Here is a 20,991-nt window from a genome sequence, read left to right as displayed (position 1 = left end):
TGTTAACTAGACTTATTTATGATCATTTTGTAATATATACAAGTATCGAATCATTGTGTTGTGCAGCTGTAACTACTGTTACATGTCAATTATCTGTCAATTAAAAGAACAATTTATAAATGGAGTAATGTACAAGACGAAAGATGTTTTGGTGTATGAATGGGTTTTTTGTTTCCTCTGTGTCTTGATTGTATGTATCTCTTACATTCTTTTTTTGTTTATTTAGATACACAGAAGTAAAAACAAATGGAAATTTCACCTCAAGGATGGTATTATGAATCTTAATGGAAGAGATTATATATTTTCCAAAGCCATTGGAGATGCAGAATGGTGAAGAGTTGGTTCTTTTCTTTTATAAATAAAACAAACTTAAAAAAAATTTAAAGTGGACAGTTTGAAACTTGGGACATACACCAACCAAAACTTAATTTCTGCATGTCAGAAAAGTGCAGTAGAATCAAAGCTACTGGAACAAAGAGACCTTGACAACAGACACTACTAACTGGCAAGCCATGGAACTGTAGCACCTGGGGTTGTTGGGGTGGGGGAGGTTGGGGTTTTGGAAAACCATAATTGTTGATTTTAAATACAGGTACCTGCCACCAGTAATTAGCATGTAAAGCTTTGTCTATATTCCTTCCTCCAACTTGGGTTCAATCAGAAGATACTTGTTGGAACGAACTGAAGAAAATTCCCTTTTGATAGATTGAACTGAAACTGCTTATTGTATGTGGTTATATTTGGTAAAAATTGCGTGTGAGCTTTTTACAAAAGGGTAAGAATTGTGTTGAATTTTAATTCACTTCTATAAGGAAACAATTTAGAACTCTCGTTGTAGGTCTTAAATATTTTTACTAGCTATTCTCCCTCAGTAATATATACCTCTTCCTTCCCTGCTTTATGAAATATCTGTTTAAGAGTTAAAGGAAGTAATCAGTGAACACAGTTTGGAGGCAAAATTTGACCCAGGAATGATTATTTTAATTAGGTTTTCATACTTACTAAATGTAACTTGGGCCTCATTGAGTTGAACAGAATTAAAATGGCAGCTTTGGTTTCCTTACAGAAAAATACTTGTTTCTTTTAGTCCCATACCTTATAAAGAAACCCCAGAGTGCCTCCTCAGGAATACAGTTTTATTTCACAGAGGTACCATCTAGCTGAAATTACATACATAAGAATAGATATAGATTTTTTCCTGTTGGGCTGAAGTATATGCTTATACATATGTTTAATCTTTAAGCGAAACAGACATTTAGATAACATTCTGTGCATTGACTGAAGCATTGGGCAGGTAGTGAGGACCTGGATTTTTTTTAAACAGTTTAGTAATTATAAAAGTTTCTTGTGTTTACTAGTAAAGAATTTAAAAACTGTTCTAATTGAACAAATTTTTTTAATTGCAACTTTGTAATTTGAGGGAGAAATTTAGGGGTTAGAGGGGGTTGGGCCACTAAGTACATATTTACCTCTCTTTCATTTGGTGGCCCTTCCAGGCCATTGATAATGTAGACATGGGCTCCAGTTTGCACATCGAGAAGAAAGCATAGAAAATTTGACTTGTATATTAAGAATAATAGAAATGTAATATGTATATTAAGAATGCACAGCTCTGTATTCTATAAGGGGCTCTAAAGAACAATATGGCAATGCTATGTTCTGTGTGAACTAGTTGCCTGGGAGAACTGTAGGAACATTTGTCTTCATCTATGTTTTCTTACAACTAATTCTTTTTCATGGTCTATCTTGACAAAATTCACATGGTTTAAGTTACTTGTATATTGATTTTTTTTTTAAGTCTTCCATTTTTGTCTTCTTTTTATTTGCCTTTGTGTGTTTCCAGAAATAACATATTAACACTTTACATTGCAAAGAAAAACTGTGAGCTATTATATGTTTTTTTAACACAAATCTAAAAAGGCTAATCAATTCTTTTTTTTTTTTTTTTGCCTACTTCCCACCCCACGTACCAACTTGGTCCCTTTAACTTATGTTCTGAACTTTGGTGTAAATGATGGTTTCTAGCATGCTAGTAGTTAGGTTCTATTCAGATACCATTAACTGGTAATACGGTTTTAATTTTTACTATATTAATTTAGTTTTTTTGGAGGGGAGGTTTATTTGTTTACCCCACTACTCTCAAAGCACACACAGGTTTTTCTGTTTGTTTTTGTTAATGAATCTGGGAGAAGAGAAGGGAGGGAGTGAAATCAAGGAAGTCCTGTTGTTCAGTTGTCCTTCAGTATAGTTGCTAATAGGTTTATATTTACCCAGTGAAGAAGTCAACGACCTGAACTACCTATAAAAGTTTAGCAGTGCTGCAATGTTGATTGAACCCCTTTGGCTATATCGTAGTTCTTCTGCTACTGAACCTTGGATTACTATAGGATATACAGTTCGTGTTTTGGGCCCTCTATGTAGACAAACATTTGTATTCATAGTAGAATTGTATACTGGCCTGTTTTTATAATGTTATTTTCAAATATGAACAACCACCGCTTTCAGAGTGACTCACTAGGGTTATTTTGAAGCAGGAAATAACCATTTGTATTTGCACCTGTGTATTGCATATTAATTATGGCATACTTGGCAAATGCTTTTCTTTTACCTGTTAAAATTCTGAAAGCCGGTCCAAACAACACTGCATACCAAATTGTGCTCTTATGTATTACTGCATCGTGTTCCTTTTTAATCAAATAGAATGTTTTGGTTTTATTACAGTGGCTTGCTATAAGAATGCCACTTGCTTATCTTTTACTGTACTTGAATTCTTAATCATGCTTTTACATTGTATTTAACAAATCATTTCATTAGGTTCCATAAACTGTCATTCCTTTGAAAAGGCAAGGATTCCCACTTTCAGAATTTTAAAATGAAAATAACATGTTTATTCAAAGAGGGAAAATAGTTCAGACTTGGTATTATGAAAATAAGTAAAGGTTTCAGAAGAGGATTTGTTTAGATTTGCACAGATGGTGATGGCACCTTTTACTACAAAAAAAAAAAAAAGGAAAATTTACACAAAATTACTAGGTAAAGTGTGGAAATGTGTGCCTTTCAGTATATGTACTCTTTTTTTGGTGGTCCTTTGGAGTATCAGACCATTTGAATTGCCTGAGAGCACATTTAATTTCTGTGGAGAGCCACATTGGGCTAAAACAACTTTAATGTGCAATTAGTTTCTAGAGTAAAATGTCTGTTGTATGAGGGGGATCTTTATATTGGGCTTTTATATTTTTTTAAATGTTCACATTTCTTTCTGTTAATTAAATGCCGTCATATCACATTTATATTGTTGCCTCTCTTAAAATCAAAGCCACCTTGATGTTATTCTTAGGAATACATCAGGATCTGAGCGGTGTGTATAGTGATTAAAATGTGTTCTTGAAGAGCATATTCTAATAGATTTTGGTTTTAGCAAGAACATAAAAATATAATAGCTTTTGTATAAAGATTTTCTTTTGCTATATTGAAAGTCAAAGATTTGGTTTTCTTTTTTCTGGCTTTTATGGAGGAATAAAAAAGGGTTGTCTCCCTCTAAGTAATTTTTGGTTACCTTACAGCAATAATGTCACCATTCTTTTCAAAAGGTAAATATGCCTTGTACAGGAAAACAGACATAATTTCCTCTTGGGAGTTCCCTTTATAACTTAGCATTTTCTTCCACTTGAGAAAATTCCTATATTTTCGGATTATTTCATCTTGAACTTTTTTGAACTTTTGTGCAATGGAATATTTTATTGATCCATCTTTGTACATTTTCATTTTATTTCATGTCTGTTTCCCATCTGAGTCAGCTATTTCAGATTTTGAATTCATTGGTTAAAGCATAGTTGCTTTAAATAGTTCCTCATGAGTTTATATTAAATAGTTTTGCATTTTAATCTATTATGCTATGGAAATTATTCTGAAGTTTATAATTCCCTTTTTAAGCCTGCCTTAGCCTATCTTTTGTCATTTTTTATGATTTAAGGAAGAACACACCAAACTTAATATTTGTGTTTATTTTGAGGAGCAGGAGAAACCTTTTTCTTCTCTTAAGGGAAGGAACTGCATTGAATTAGTAACTACTATTTTAGTCAAGCTTCCTTAAATCGTTCCAGTATGTGTCAGGGCTACAATTTTGGGGGAGGGGCTAATCCTTTTGCTGTTCTGAGCTACTATTGTCAACTGCTGTTGTACATACTGTTATGTGTAAGGGCGTAAATATATTTATTATGTTTGTAAAATTCATTCTGTACAATTGCAGATCAAGGTTGCTCTTCTGTGATATACAGGATATTATGTTTTAAAGACCATCTTGGAATACAATTAGAGAACTTAGTATTTTGATGTACTAAGACCTATTTTAAGTTTAATATTTTACCTTTGCAAAAACTTTAATTAAAGATGTTATTTAAAAAAGAGTAAAATGTTGCTTGCTTTGCTTACTAGTGTATAAGACTTTTATATAGATAACTGACTAAAACTATACAATTTAGAAAGGAAAATGCTTACATTGTTAATAAGTTCCATTTATCAAAAGAAAAGGGCATCATTAAATTCTATACCTTCAAAATAAGTAGGGTGGGATGTCAATCTGAAATACTAAACTGTTACAAGTTCTTAGTAGCTTTTAAGAAGAATAGTCGTATTTTCCAGGCACACAGGAATTTATTTTTATTTTTTATTTATTTTTTAAATTTTATTATGTTATGTCACCATACAATACATCACCAGTTTTCGATGATCCATGATTCATTGTTTTCGTACAACCCCCAGTGCTCCATGCAGTACGTGCCCTCTTTAATACCCATCACCAGGCTAACCCATACCCCCACCCCCTCCCCTCTAGAACCCTCAGTTTGTTTCTCAGAGTCCATAGTCTCTCATGGTTCGTCTCCCCCTCTGACGTCCCCGCTTCATTTTTCCCTTCCTTCTCCTAATATCCTCCATGCTATTCCTTAGGTTCCACAAATAAGTGAAACGATAGGATAATTGAGTTTCTCTGCTTGACTTACTTCATTTAGCATAATCTCCAGTCCCATCCATGTTGATGTAAAAGTTGGGTATTCATCCTTTCTGATGGCTGAGTAATATTCCATTGTATATATGGACCACATCTTCTTTATCCATTCATCTGTTGTAGGGCATCTCGGCTCTTTCTACAGTTTGGCTATTGTGGACATTGCTGCTATGAACATTGGGGTGCATATGGCCCTTCTTTTCACTACATCTGCGTCTTTGGGGTAAATACCCAGGAGTGCAATTGCTGGGTCATAGGGTAGCTCAGCTTTTAACTTTTTGAGGAAACTCCACACTGTTTTTTCCAAAGTGGCTGTATCAACTTGCATTCCCATCAACAGTGTAAGAGAGTTCCTCTTTCTCCACAACCTCTCCAACATTTGTTGTTTCTTGCCTTGTCAATTTTTGACCAGGCACACAGGAATTTAAACTGGGCTAAATTCACACCAACAAAATATAACTAAAAATTGATATAATTAACATATTGTAATAAATGAGTAATTCTACTCCAAGGAATAGATTACGTAGGATAAAATTATTTGAGGGCATATTTGTTTTTTAATTATTCTGTTTAGCTGAATCTTTTCCTTAGTTCAGAGTTTGTAAATAATTGCATAATAGGAGACCTGGATTATTGAGGTTTGTATTACGTATATATTTTGTGTTATTTTAGAAGGTATTAAATAATTGGCAGGTATTTTAATTTTATAGTTAATTCAAATGAATCATTAAGAAGGTTGTGGTTTTTTTGTAATTTTTTTTTATCCTGTTACTACTTTAGGAAACCAGCGAATTTTAACCATTAAAACAATCATAAAGACATTTATTGCCAGCAAATCTTGTATTTTTGCACTTTAAGCTCCTTTGTTGATGACCTTAACCATTTTGGCCTCAGTTTCTTCATCTGTAAAATGATGACTGTGATTTTGAGGACTGAGGTATATTGCATGTAAAGCTCTTAGAATTGTGCTTGGTTTACGTAATTTGATTAGTGGAGCCGCAAAAAGTTTTTTTTTTTTTTTTTTTTTAAAGATTTTATTTATTTATTTGACAGAGAGAGATACAGCGAGAGAGGGAACACAAGCAGGGGGACGGGTAGAGGGAGAAGCAGACTCCTCGCCAAGCAGGGAGCCTGATGTGGGGCTCGATCCCAGGACCCTGGGATCATGACCTGAGCCGAAGGCAGATGCTTAACAACTGAGCCACCCAGGCGCCCCAAAAAGGTTTTTTTTTAATGGTGAAAAATAGCAAAAGAGATGTGATCTGATTAAGTTGAGGCAGTGAAAGATTTGGTTACAACTGAACAAATTAAGCCTGGGAGGTTGAGTTAGTGAAGCAGTGGCTGTAGCAGAAAGTGCCTGAGGGAAGAAAAGCAAAGGACAGGTATAGGAGGGGGTAATGAAACATGGTTAGGAGGCTTTAAGCTTTTCTTTTTTTCACCCTAAAGTAAAAATATTCTGAATTACAGGTCTAAAACAGGTTGAATTTTCCCAAAGCTAAAATTAGTAGATTTGCAGCATTTTTAAAAATTACACAATTTTCCTAAATGTCAGTGGGTTCTTCCCAATTCATTTATGGAGAACAACATTGATACTAAAATATCGTTAGGGAAGGATTTTGAAGCTCTGATTACCTCACCTTGAGTCTGACCTGAAACCTCCTAGTGATTGTTGGCAGTCCTACTTCTGGAGGTAAATGGACTTTGTGTCAACCCTCCTACTCCTCAGCCAAGGAAGAGGCAGATATTAAGTAGTTGCTTACTTTTGTTTGTTTTGAAATACAGTTTTCTTAGTCTGAGAAGAAATTGAGCACAGAGCATATATTAACTCTCATTCAACTCACTCTATAGTGATTTCCCATGAGCCAGGAATTGTGACCAGTATTACTGGAGGACCCAGAGATGAATAAGACAGTTGCCACATTTTCAGAGCTGTGAGGTCGAATTGTGTGGGTTCTAATTCTAGTGTAGATTGGATTAATAACGGTGTGAACTTGGGTGTGTTACTAAACCTGACTACCTTGGGGTTGTCATGAAGATGAGATAATGCATGTGTTGCATTTAACACAGTCCTTGGCACATGGCAACTGCTCAATAAAGGTGCACATACCCATGTATTTTAGTAAGGGATAATGGTCCCAGAAAAGATGTTAGTTTGACTAGGTTACTTATGTGTGTTTTCCTTATCTTCCTACCTTCATAGACACAGGTTAACAACCTGTGATGATGCCTCTGCAATTGAACTGAGGGATTCAGAAGACAACATTAGTGATTATGTTGGGCACTGAGTTTGTCAACAGAAATAGATAATTCTAGAAACTGAATTGTAGTTGTGATCTTCACATTGAAAATGAATTTTGCTTTCATGGATCAAGAACATTCTGAGTCTTCACTTACCTTCAAACTTCACCTTTCCGAAGGTTGTGGAATTGCACTCAGTTACCTACTGAGTGCTTCTGGAATAGCCCTCTTCCTCAAACACAGTGTTACAGAAACAATTCATTCCCATTTCTGTTTCCCTATCCAAACCTCGTTTACCAGTAACTGCTGTTTTCCCACTCACTGGGATTTGAAACTTAGTGTCATCTGAACCTGTTTCTTCCCTAGTCTTACCCAATTTTAGTGAATAGCTCTACTGTCTACCAGGTGCTCAAAACAAAACCCAAGGAGTCAACCCTGAAGCTCTTCTCCCCCCTCCCCCCCACTTTACCACATCCAATCTATCAGCAAGTTTTGCTGTATCTACTGTCAATATATACATTGACAACTTCTATTTTCCCTGGTATGTAGTCTAAGTCACCCCTAAATCAGACTGCCATCAACCAGTCTGACAAAGCTGCTTTTTCACATGAAGGGAGAAACAGTGGGTCAGTCTCCCTCAACTGGATCTCAAAGTGTCCATCGGAGGAGGGCCCCACCATGGCCTGTCTGTCATTCTCTTGCTGACCCTGACTTTAGTAGCTATGTCTCACTAAAGCCCATTAACTCATGTCCGTGTGGAATTCATTCAAAGTCCTGATGCATAAGTGTCAATCACATAGGGACCCATCTGACAACACAAGCATAAAAAATTCCTTTTCTTTTTTTTTTTTAAAGATTTTATTTTATTTGACAGAGAGACAGCGAGAAAGGGAACACAAGCAGGGGGAGTGGGAGAGGGAGAAGCAGGCTTCCTGCTGAGCAGGGAGCCCGACGCCGTGGCGCTCCATCCCAGGACCCTGGGATCATGACCTGAGCCGAAGGCAGACGCTTAACGACTGAGCCACCCAGGCGCCCCCAAAATTCAATTCCTAAACAAGGCATTTGCACCTGATTTTGCCCTTTGCCTGCAACACTCTCCCTTTATTTTTTATTTTTTAAAATTTTATTTTATTATGTTAATCACCATACATTACATCATTAGTTTTTTATGTAGTGTTCCATGATTTGTTGTTTGCGTATAACACCCAGTGCTCCATGCAGAACGTGCCCTCTTTAATACCCACCACCAGGCTAACCCATCCCCCCACCTCCTCCCCTCTAGAACCCTCAGTTTGTTTCTCAGAGTCCATAGTCTCTCATGGTTTGTCTCCTCCTCCGATTTCCCCCCCGCTCATTTTACCCTTCCTACTATCTTTCTCTCTCTCTCTTTTTTTTTTTAACATATACTGTATTTGTTTCAGAGGTACAGGTCTGTGACTCATCAGTCTTACACAATTCACAGCTCTCACCATAGCACATACCCTCCCCAATGTCTATCACCCAGGCACCCCATCCCTCCCACCCCCCACCACTCCAGCAACCCTCAGTTTTTTCCTGAGATTAAGAATTCCTCATATCAGTGAGATCATATGATACATGTCTTTCTCTTATTGATTTATTTTGCTTAGCATAATAACCTCTAGCCTTTATTTATTTTTTTTAAGATTTTATTTATTTATGCACACAGAGCGAACACAAGCAGGGGGAGGGGCAAAAGGAGCAGCAGACTCCCCGCTCGCTGATCAGGGAGCCTGACATGGTGCTCAAACCCAGGACCCCGGGGCCATGACCTGAGTCGAAGGCAGACACTTAACCATCTGAGCCACCCAGGTGCCCCAGTGCTCTCCCTTTCGAACTTTATGGTTTCAGAGTCAAGAACATTCTATTGCTTCCACCATGCTTTATCTTACATTGAGAACTGATAATGATTTGTCTTTCCTTGTTCCAAGTATGTTCTAACTCACTTTAAGACAAACAATTGATATTTTTCATATATAATGGACTCATACAAATTAATAAGATATTCCACCAGGGAAAGTGGACACATGGAATAAAGAAATCAGTTCTTCAAAGAAGGGCCAAAGTCAATTAATTGACCTTTTTCATAATTGAAAGAATAGGAAATAAGACAATAAGAAACCATTTTTCCACCTATCCAATGACTAGAAGAAAGAATAACCTGTCACGTCAGGGTGTGGGTAAATGGGCTTTATGATAGATTGCTTGAGGAAGCATAAATCGATATAAACATTCTGGTGGACGGAGGGAACAAGAAACACACAAATGCTTTGAGTCAGGAAAGGGAGATGGTGTGTAAAGGTGCAGAAATTTACCCAAAGAGCCTTGATTGTGGTGAGCATGGGAGAGGGACAGATGTTTCGGGGGAGGAAATAAAAAGATTCATTGAACACTACATCAAAAATTAATGATGTAGGGGCGCCTGGGTGGCTCAGTCGGTTAAGCGGCTGCCTTCGGCTCAGGCCATGATCCCTGGGTCCTGGGATCGAGCCCCACGTCCGCCTCCCTGCTCAGTGGAGAGCCTGCTTCTCCCTCTCTCTCTGCTTACCTCTCTGCCTACTTGTGCTTTCTCTCTCTGTGTCAAATAAATAAATAAAATCTTTAAAAAAAAATTAATGATGTACTATATGGTGGCTAACTGAACATAATAAAAATAAAAAATGAAAGAAAATAATAAAAAGATTCATATTTGATATATTTTTAAGTGTGTGGTGCCCATTGAGACATCCTGGTTGAGGTATCACTATGGCAAGTTGGATATAAGTAGATGAGCTCGGCAGGGATGCCTGAGCTAAACAGTATCTTTGGGAATTACTATCAGATGGAGGGCATTTAAAGCCATAGAAATGATTCATCTAAGCCAGAACACAAAGAGAGATAATAGAGAAAGGAAGAGGGTTCGAGACCAATCTGAAAGGCACTCCCAGGGCAGGATTTGGGAAGAGGAGTAGTTAACAGGACTGGCTGCAGAATTTGCAGAACCTAATGCAAAATGACCATGTGGGGCCCATTGTTCAAACCTTCCTAAGAATTTCAAGACCGCGACAGCAGAGCATTAAACACTTGCACGTGTCACACACCCTTGAAGCTGTCCCTGAGAATCAGTAGGGTGAACGAGCAAAGCAAGTAAGGCCCAGTAAAGTGGGAAGAAAGGGGAGAAGCTATCAATAAGGACAGTATTTTAGTGGGGATTGGGTTCTAGGTGCCTCAGCCATCCTGCTTCTCTGGCCGTGGTTACTGATTCAGCAGTGGGAGTGTGACCCAAGAAGTCATTCCGTGAACTTCAGGACTGTTGCTTGAAATGCTCAGACAAAATCTTTCTTTCTCTTGGCAGATTTGAACGAGGAAGCACGTAGCTCAGTTGCACCAGCAGCTATCCCATGACCTTGAGGAGAACCAAGCTTAACAGACACATGACACAGGGAGGCAGAGCAGAAGATGGAAAGAAACAGGGTCCTTAATTACACAATTAAGTAGGTAATTTATTCTATTTCTAGTTATCATAGATTCTGATTTTATAGTTTCTGTTTGCCATTCATTTTCTTTATTTCTATCCACCCCGCCCCCCAGCCCTTGCCTTCCGTAGCTATATATAATTTTTTGCATTTCCCCCTGTTGATTTGTTGGCTTGGTTTAGGCCTAGGTGATGAGACTGTGTCTCTGCTCTCTTGCTTCCCTAGAGTTGCCGGGGCCTGTAAGCATAGCCCTAGACACATAGGGGAAAATTCTACAGGCTGGAATAACACAGGCTTTGGAACCAGATTGATCTGAAGTCGAGTGCCAGCTATACCCATACTCTCTGAGCCTCGATTCCTCATCTGAAAAATGGACACAATAATGGTTATCTTGCATCCTTGTAAAGTACAGTGTGTATAAAGTGTAGGGCACATATTGGACTCTGAAAATATTTTGTTAGCAAAAAGGGCTTTAGGGTTCTTCTGATTTGAGCTTCATATTCTACAGTTGAGACTTTAAAGCCCCAAAAGGGGATGCAAATTGACCAATGTACAACTAATAAAAGTTATCACCAGAAGGTTGGATACCTAGGTAGGTTCCCCTCCCATTTCTTGAGGCAGGCAACCTAAAGAGAGTGATGTTACCTGACCATGTTTTGTTGAACTTGTTTTAACGGTATATAATGGTGGTTATTTATGCTTAGTTGTAATGCAAGGATAGGACTTCTTTTCCTATACCCAGGCTACTTTACGTATTTATACCAATTGCACCTGTTCTTAGGCACTGAGTCTGTGGTCCCATGTGATAACTTGTCAGCCCCTCCTGCTGGTTTTAAGAACAGATGCAAAATGATTTATAAAAATATCCCATTTAAAAAAATATATATATATCCCATTTAATTCAAAGTCAAGTAGTTACCCTCCTAGACTTTCTGTTTTCTCCAGGGCCTATCAGTGAGAAGCTGCTGAAAGCTTTGTGGTCTTTTCAAAATAAAAATAAATTTTATTTTGCCACAGGGCAAGCTATGGGGGGGCTAGAGGGGGGTACCTGGGGACCACCAGAATGTCTGTGTTTGCTTAGCTTTGTACCTCCTTGTATGAAATATGCCCAACTGTAATTAGGGAAACAGGGCACAGCGGGCTGCTCTGTTGTTTAAATCTCAGGGACCTCAGTTGAAGGGAGTCATTTCCATTCCTTAATAATTGTCTGTTTACATGAATTCTAAAATGTGAAAAAGCTCAACATCTGAACACTTTATACATCCCATAGGTTGAGGGAAAGTTGAGTGGTCATCGAGGTCATTTTTATTTTTTGAGGGATAGCGGCTTGGAGGCCAGGAAGCTGATCAGAATTTAGGCAATTATTAAAAGCCTCCAGAAAAGAATATCCTATAAGGTTCCTTAGGGGTGAATATTGGGTCACTGGACTATAAATCCCATCAGGGCTGTGACTGTCTTTCCATTTCATAACTGTATTTCTAGGACTGGACTCTGTGCCAGGCACACAGGGGGACACGTCTGTTGAATGTATGAGTGATGATAAATAGAAGTGATGCGCTGGTTAATTGGAAGGAAGTCAGAGATCTGTCTCCTTCATTTTGGAAAGAGCCCCCTGCCTTTCCTTCCCAGCACGTCCACACTGAGGATACCGCAGGTTAGGGTGGCAATGCTGGGTTCCATTCCAGCATTCAATTCCATCCAGGTTAGTTTCGACAGATGATGAGAATAAAGGCTCCTTATGGTTGTTTAATTTCAAAGAGATGGATGAGAGTTATTTGTTGTTTAGGCTTCCCAGGACACTCTGCCTGTTTTGCTTCATGCCAAGCAGGATGGAGGGCAGGGCTAGACCTCTTGTTAGGGAAGTGGGATGGGGCAGGTCATCGCTTCCCTGCCTCTGCATCCAGAAACAGGGGCCAAAATCTCAAGGTACCCAGTCTGATGCTTGCACTCAAGACTGTGACCCCCCCTTTTTTTTCAGTTTTTTAAATTGTGGTAAAGGACAGAAAGTAAAAACTTACCATTTTAATCATTTTGAAGTGTGCGGTATTAAATACATTTATAAGGTGCTACCCTCACCACCATGCATCTCTGGAACTCTTTTCATCTTGTAGAACTGAAACTCTATACCCATTATACAGTAACTCCCCATTCCTCCTTTTCCCCAGCCCCTGACAACCACCATTCTGCTTTCTGTGTGATTTTAACTAAGTACAGTACCTTGGTGGAATCATTCAGTATTTGTATTTTTGTGATTGGCTTATATCACCTAGCACGATGTCCTCAGGTTTAACCATGCTGAATATAGCATGTGTCAGAGTTTCCTTCCTTTTTAAGCCTGAATAATACTATATTGTATGTATACACCACAATTTGCTTATCTGTTTTTCTGTGGATGGTCCCTTAGGTTGCTTCCACATTTTAGTGATTGTGAATAATGCTTCTATGAACATGGGTGTACTAATATCTGTTTGAGACCCTGCTTCCTATATTTAGGGGTATATACCCAGAAGTGGCATTGCTGTATCGTATGATAATTCTATGTTTAATTTTTTGAGGAACTGCCATACTGTTTCCAACAGCTGTACCATTTTATATTCCTACCAACAGTGCACAAGGGTTCCAATTTCTCCACATCCTCATCAACACTTGTTGTTCTCTGTTTTTGTTTGTTTGTTTGTTTCTTTGATTGTAGCCACCCTAAAGGGTATGAGATTGTATCTCATTGTGGTTTTGATTTGCAGTTCTTTAATGATTAGTGATGTTGAGCATCTTTTCATGTACTTATTGACCATCTGTGTGTCTTCTTTGGATAAATGTCTACTCAAGTCCTTTGCCCATTTCTGAGTCAGATTGCTTGGTTTTTTGTTGTTGTTGTTGTTGAGTTTCAGGGGTTCTCTATTCCGGCTATAGTTCCTTATCAGATAGATGCTTTGCAAATATTTTCTCCCATTCTGTGGTTTGCCTTTTTATCCTGTTGATACTCTCTTCTGATGTACAAAATTTTGCAGTCTTCATGAAGTCCTGTTTGCCATTTTTTTTCTTTTGTTGCCTGTGCCTTTGGGATCATATCCAAGAACTCCTTGTCAAATCCAATGTCATGAAGCTTTTGCCCTGAGTTATCTTCTGTTATTTTATAGTTTTAGGTCTTGCCTTTAGGTATGTGATTCACTTTGAGTTAATTTTTGTATATGGTATTAGGTAAAGGTCCGATTTCATTCTTTGGCATATATAAGTTTTCTTAGCACCATTTGTTGAATAGACTGTCTTTTCCCCATCGAATAACCTTAGAACCCTTCTCAAAAATAATTTGAGCATGTATGTAAGGGTTTCTTTCTGGGATCTCTATTCCAGGGTCTGTATTTTGCATTTATACCAGTGCTGTACTGTTTTAATTACTGCTGCTTTGTAGTAAGTTTTAAAATCGGAGGATTTTGAATCTCGAGGGCATGAAATGAAGTTTTAGGAGCAGTCGGCGGTCCTACATATGTCCAGGTCCAGTGGTGCGATAGTGACTGTCTGGGACAAGGGTGCCAGTGGCAGCCTTCTAAGCAAATTTTTGCAAGGGCAGGGCTGTGGTTTTGCTACCTCTTGCTTGATCCTTCCCTGAGGCTGGTTTTCCAGGCTTCTTGTTAATTCTGCAGACTACTCTATGCTTCAAATCAATTCCTTTTTCCGCCTCAGTTAACCAGAGTCTATTTCTCTTATTTGCAACCAAAAACCCTGATGGTATAGCTCAGTTCGTCTGGGAATGAGCCACCTTACGCATTCATTTGGCATGAAAAGCTTTATCATGCAAAAGCAGTATATGTTGTGTGTCTCAGTGACAAACTTCATTCTCAGTTACACATCTGTATGGTATTCACATACTTCCACATTTATCTTTTGGTAAGCTGGGGTAAACAGAGTTTGATTCAGCAAAACTATGGAAATAATGAAGCATGTCTTAAGAATCACCTTTCTTCCCATGGGGCGCCTGGGTGGCTCAGTTGGTTAAGAATCACCTTCCTTCCCTTGCAGAGAGGCTTCTACCTTTGTATTAACCTTTTCTTTCCATTAAGCATTCAGTATCCTATAATCTTCACAAGATACACAAAACAGCAATGTATGGACATTATTATTATTAATATTATTTGTTGTTTATCAGTATCAGTTACAGTTGTGGTTGGCTGACTAATTATCCTTGAGCATAAAAGAGTTTCAGTTACATTTTAGCCCTTTACTTATTGTTGTATTATTCATGTATTGAGTACCTACTATGTGCACAATGGGAGCTAGACCCCAAATCCAACCCGATACAGTCTTGGTGGACCGACTGGTTGGGAGATTTGGCAGGGTCAGGTCAAGATGCTTCATCCCTGACATAGCTGCTCTCTGGAGGTCAAGCTGGGACTTGTCTGGATGGGGCCACTGGAGGCCCATTTGTAGGGGATGAAGGAGCACAGAGTTTCCACAGTAATAGACATCTCCTTAAACCTATTGTAGCCCAAGTCTGCCTGCACTGGGTCCCTTGCTCCCAAACTTTCTCTCTTTTCTTGGTGCAAACACATATTAAGATGCCAGACCCTATCCTGAGATGCCATTTAGTTTATATGTCCTACATTATAAGGAGTATGTGTATGATATGTACGAAATGTAACTTCCCTATTCTTAAAATCCTCTTTTTGACATATTTCACGTATTCTGGAGCTTTCCCATAGAATTCTACTTCCACAGTCAAGGAACCTTATATGAGGAGTTCTTGTTCTCAAATAAGGAGGGCATTAAAAATGGAAGGAGAAGGTCATTGAAAGATTTTATATATCTTCCTTCTACAGATGGTTGACTGAGCTTTAGGGAGGTTAAGTAATTTGCCCCAGATCACATGGCAAAACAATAGTGAGGCTGGAGCTGGGGGGTTGAGTGAGGTCAAGATCATACTCAGGACTAGATAGGTCCCTCCATCCCTCAGTTGGTAGGAACAAATGGTGTCCTGCAGGGGTCCAGCTCCAGCCGGGGTGGGTCTCTTGAAGGAAAGGACGGCATCGCGAATGAGGAGACACAGACACAGGATCAGGTTGCAAGCATCTCCTCCTGACAGCCTCGGAGGAACTTTATATTTTAGGATATTTTGTTTTTCCATACTTTCGTAACATGTGATTATGTTTTTTTTACAATTTATCGAGATAATCTTAGATCATTTTTTGGATTACAGACATAGCCTTCTTTCATTTTTCCTTTGTAATGATTAACATGACCTTCACTGATTTCCGCTTATTGACTTTCACTAAAACTAAAAAACAGTACGCAAAGAGAAAGGTGCTAGACAGAATGTGACCGTCTTGTTATTTTGTTCTATAGAAACTAATTCTTCGTGGAATTAGTTTCATTATGATTGCTTAGATAGGCGTAACTAAGATGAGTAGTCACTTTATCATGAAACCCCAGAAATATTCCCACAATTATAAAGATTGCCATAAACAAAATGAAAGAGAATAGCAGGAGCCAGCTGTGGAGTCTCCTGTTTTCAGGATCGTCCCCCATACTTGGACCTTGTCAAACAGCATGGGTAGCTTGGCTCGCGCCAGTGTCCACTTCAGCTAAACCTGCTGACAAGAGTCTGTGGCTCTTACAGCAGCCTGGTCTCCTGTTTCTGTTCAGAGGACGCACTTCTGTTCTGGGAGCACTCCTCCAGTCTTTACTGTCCATACTTACCATTCTGAAAAGACAGGGAAACAAATACAACAGCCCGGGGCCATGGTGGCGAAGTCACTCTGGAGAGTGCTTCTGTACTGAGCTGGGGATCAGCAAAGTGGCGAGTTCTGGCTTTTCCCCTCTACTAATAGTGTCAATTTAAATGAGATAAAGGAAAAGAATGTGTTTTTGGGAAAAAAACCCAATATTTTTGTTTGCTTGAGGGAGTGTCATCTGCATTCAGCTCACACCGCTTCTCTTCTGGAAGTTTATTCCCAAGAGAGCTCCCTAATGGAATCAAAGTGGGCGCTGGCTTCTGAGCGTCTCATAGCAGGGGGCAGCAGGAATATAGAAACCCAGAGGCCGGTGGCCTGGTCATCAAAAAAAACCCACTTTCATTTTTTAATTTAGGCAGGTGAACATGGTAGCCCTCGTTGTCTGGAGGCTCACACACCTTTCCTTGGCATATTTTGCAGCAGTGGCATGCCCAAGGTGGGCAGCAGTCTGTCCCCAGAGCAGGCAAGAAGGGGGTGAGCTGTTGGCACAGTTTAAACACGGTAACGAAGCTGATTAAATTCAGTATTTCATTATATTTCATTATAGTCCACGTAGCAGCAATCCTCAGCAGTGTTAATGATGAACACTCCCTATAAGAAACATAAGTTTTTTGGTATTTTTGGCCTAAATACCACAGGTAGTGTTGAGTTTTAATAATAATATATTTGTTAGCTTCCTTTGTATTACGTATTTTTTTCAAAAACACTTTTACATTTTCTACATTTCACTTAATGAAGTAAGACAATCACAAAAATTACAAATACTGTATTATTCTACCGATACGAGGTAACTAAAGGTGTCAGGTACATAGAAACAGAAATTAGAAAGTGGTTGCTGCAGGCCAGAGGGAGGGGGAAATGAGGAGTTGTTTGATGGGTAGTGAGTTTCATTTTTGTAAGATGAAAACATTCTGGAGATTGGTTGCACAACAATGTGAATATATTTAACACTACTAAGCTATATACTTAAAGATAAGGTTAAGATGGTAAATTTTTTTTTTTTTTAAGATTTTATTTATTTATTTGAGAGAGAGAGAGAGAGCACATGAGAGGGGGGAGGGTCAGAGGGAGAAGCAGGCTCCCTGCCGAGCAGGGAGCCCGATGCGGGACTCGATCCAGGGACTCCAGGATCATGACCTGAGCCGAAGGCAGTCGCTCAACCAACTGAGCCACCCAGGCGCCCAAGATGGTAAATTTTTTAATGTGTTTTTACCACATTTAAAAAAAGGTCCATGTATCTTTTAATAAATCTTATATTCAGTATAGAAATTAATTGGACAACTCTCGATTATACAGTCAGACCCCGACACTCGGGGCATAGCCATGCTCATTTGTTTCAAGAGCAAATTCCCGTGGGTTCAGAATTGTTCGCATTTAGGGCTCAACTCATGCATCCAACTCTTGTGGTGTTATATATATCTGTGTTTAGACAGTATATTAGAAAGAAACAGTTGGAGTACAACAATTGTAAGAACAGAAACAGAATTTAGTTATTTAATTATGTCCTTCAATGTGACCACTGGGAGTTTTTATGTGTTTAAATATAAAACAGTGAAACAGTGCAAGCTGTGAAACGCAATCATTTTGTTTGGTAAATGCAAATTTTAGTCTATAAACAAATATATTTGTTTCATTTCATGACTACTACCGAAAATAATTGTGTCCTATAAAGGAAGAGGAGGTGTTAAAAAATGAGATGTTCTAGGTGTCAAATATGCTAGAAACTGGGCATCCAGATCAGACCCAATTCTTTAATGATTTGAAAAGAAACACCTGTAGTAATGCTGGAGGGAGCCTGGGCTTTAGAGTTGGATTCGAATTTGAATTCAGATGCCACCTTTCCTCAGCAGACTTTGGGCAAGGTTTTTAAACCCTTTGTCTGCTTCAGGGGCTAAATTCCCCCCCTTTTAAGGATGTTTTGCTATGAATGAAGGAGAAGGTGACCGCAAAGCACCTGACCACAGGTATTGGGCAGATGAAGCGTGCTGTGGGCTGGTGCATTAGTCTCCCTGGGATGCCAAGATGATTTTCCACCATCCGGCTGGCTTAAAATAACAGAAATTTATTCTCACAGTTCTAGAGGTCAGAAGATTGAAGTCAAAGGGTCTGCAGGGCTGTGTCCCCCCTGAAAGCTCCAGAAGGGAAGTCCTTCCATGCTTCCTCAGCTTCTGATGGCCCAGGTGTTTCTTGACTTACACCTTCATAACTCCAATCTCTGCCTCATTCTTTTTTTTTTTTTAATTAATTAATTTATTTTAGAGAGAGTGCATATACATGAGCAGGGGGAGGGGCAGAGGGAGAGGGAAAGAGGGAAAGAATCCTCAAGCAAACTCCCCACTGAGCACAGAGCCTGCTCGCAGGACCCTGAGATCATGACCTGAGCCAAAATCAAGAGCCGGCCCTTTAACAGAATGAGCCACTGTGGTTCACTCTTATAAAGACATTCAACACTGAATTTAGAGCCTACTTGGGTAAAGCAGGGTAATCTCATCTTGAGATCCTTAATTAAATTACATCTGCAAAGATCTTTTTTCCAAATAAGGTCACCTTTACAAGTTCCAGGACACGGCCCTATCTTTTGGGGGCCGCCAGTCAACCTGCTACAGCTAACCCTTAGTGTGAATATTAAACACTGTACATACGCTGGGCTCTGTGCAGAGCATATCCAAGAAACAGTACCGGCCTCTCCCCCCAGTCACAGGCCAAGGCAAATCTGGTTCTTCATTGTTTCTTTTTACTGTGTGGTTCAGAGAATTTGGTAGACCTTAGAAGCTCCTTCATTTCAGTGTTTTCTTGCCCCTAGGTCTTGGCGGGTGAAGGGAAGTTCATGAATAGGAAGGTGAGGAGGCCTTTGTTTCTGATGCACTCTTGTTTGTAGCATTCTATTTAGTGGACCAGATCCCTGCCAGGTTATAAATATATTCAAGAAAAGGGAGAATTTGATTGAAAAGTCAAGTGGCCCAGTCAAGTGCTAAGCATAGCAAGATCAGGGCCTCATTCCTATTGTCTGCTTTTTGCTGCTTTTTGCTTTGTGTTTTCTGATGAGATTTCAAGCACCCAGTGTGAATTGCTCAGGCTCTGGGTTTGGCAGGGAAGGTGTTGTGCAACCACCCAGGCATAATCATCCCAACAGGTATCATTGCTTTTGTCTTTCACAGAGTAGAATAAATAAGCCAGCCACGCTCTGTGCTTAGGTGTAAGATTTTGGTTTGCCTCTCCTCTGGGCTCTGGCCCCTGGGAAAGGGGGTGTGGTTGGGGGGGAAATGGAGAGAGGAAAATAACCATGGCCAGTGCTATTGATGGCCAGATCGGGGGCAAAGGATGCTCTTTGGAGCGGGTCTGGGGTGGGAGAAAAAAGTCACACTCCATTGACCATAAACCTTGCTCCTTGTTGCTTACTGAGTGGTAAGAGGAAGGGAACATTGGGCAACCCCTCAAACAGCTTGCAGCTTCTCTGAATTGCAGGAGTAAACTTGTGACTGCCTTTCTCAAGCTCAGGTTTTAAACAGCACTCCAGGATGGCAGGGCCATATGCCAAGACTATTGCTTGGGGCTGCTATGCTTGACTGTTCCGTTTGGAGAAGAGGAGTAGAGGGGTTTGGGAGTCAGCTGTTCAAGGTCAGGACTCTTTCAGTTATGTGGCACAAAAATCCAACTCATGCTGGCTTAAGCAAAAACAGAAATTTAATGACTTGGGATATACGGCTTTGAGCAAGACTGGAACACAGGCTCAACTAATGTTATTAAGGCTTTCTCTCTAGCTCTATCTCTTGGTCAGGTTCACCTTAAATTTTAATCTCATTCAGGTCTACCCTTGAAAGACTCTATGTCAGAGGAAGATGGTGGCCACCAGCAGCTTTACCAATATATCTTTAAAGCTCGTATATCCCTCTTAACTTCCTATTTTGAAAATTTTGGAAAAGTGTACCAGTTGGCCTGGCTTGGACTAATCACCATATCCAAAAGAATGCAAGTCCATAACTGACCCAAGCTGGGTCACATGTCCACCTCTACCCAGGGATGGCAGGGCTGTACCACTACTGACAGATCAATAAGGACCACATGCAGCAGGAAGAACGTCCTCAAGCAAAAGCAGATACAGTTTCTTTCATTCTTTTCTTCCTTCATTCATTCACTCATTCGGTGTGTACAATTTATTGAGTGCCTACAGTAGGGCTAGGGATACAACAGGGAGTGTAACAGACCAAGTCCCTGCTCTCATTGGAGCTTACCTTCTAACTGGGAAAGACAGATGACTAATAATTAAAATTTAAAAATTAAATACATAGATGAAAGTGAACAAGATAATATTGGCAAATAATAAGTACATAATAAGATAAATAATAAGTAAATAATAAGAAGAATGATGAAATAACACAGTGATCAGGGGAGTGGGGGGCGCCACTCCAAAGTGTGGTTGGGGAAGTCTTCTTGGAGGAGGTAACATTTGAACTGAGACACGAAGGATGAGGAAGAGCTGGACCTTGCTAAGCTCTGGGGTAAACATGTTTTAGGAAGAGGAAATAGCAGCTACAATATCTTCTGGGTG

At 39.4% G+C, this 20,991-nt stretch overlaps 1 protein-coding gene across 3 annotated transcripts in view; it reads left to right on the top strand.

Annotated features, from left to right (window-relative positions):
* The window catches only part of GTF2A1 (general transcription factor IIA subunit 1), a 43,338-nt gene extending 40,654 nt beyond the window's left edge, over positions 1 to 2,684 (top strand). For all 3 annotated transcript variants that reach the window (XM_045901338.3, XM_054513826.2, XM_045901339.3), the window contains exon 9: positions 227 to 2,684. In XM_045901338.3, the coding sequence (XP_045757294.1) occupies positions 227 to 334 (108 nt within the window). In that variant the 3' untranslated portion in view covers positions 335 to 2,684. The remainder of the gene's footprint in view (positions 1 to 226) is intronic.
* The last annotated feature ends 18,307 nt before the right edge of the window (positions 2,685 to 20,991 follow it).

The sequence above is a fragment of the Mirounga angustirostris genome, unplaced genomic scaffold (assembly GCF_029215605.1).
Source record: "Mirounga angustirostris isolate CCGP_5_RB_7025 unplaced genomic scaffold, mMirAng1.0.hap1 SCAF_9, whole genome shotgun sequence".
Taxonomy (NCBI): Eukaryota; Metazoa; Chordata; class Mammalia; order Carnivora; family Phocidae; genus Mirounga; species Mirounga angustirostris.
This window is presented reverse-complemented; position numbering and strand designations above follow the sequence as displayed.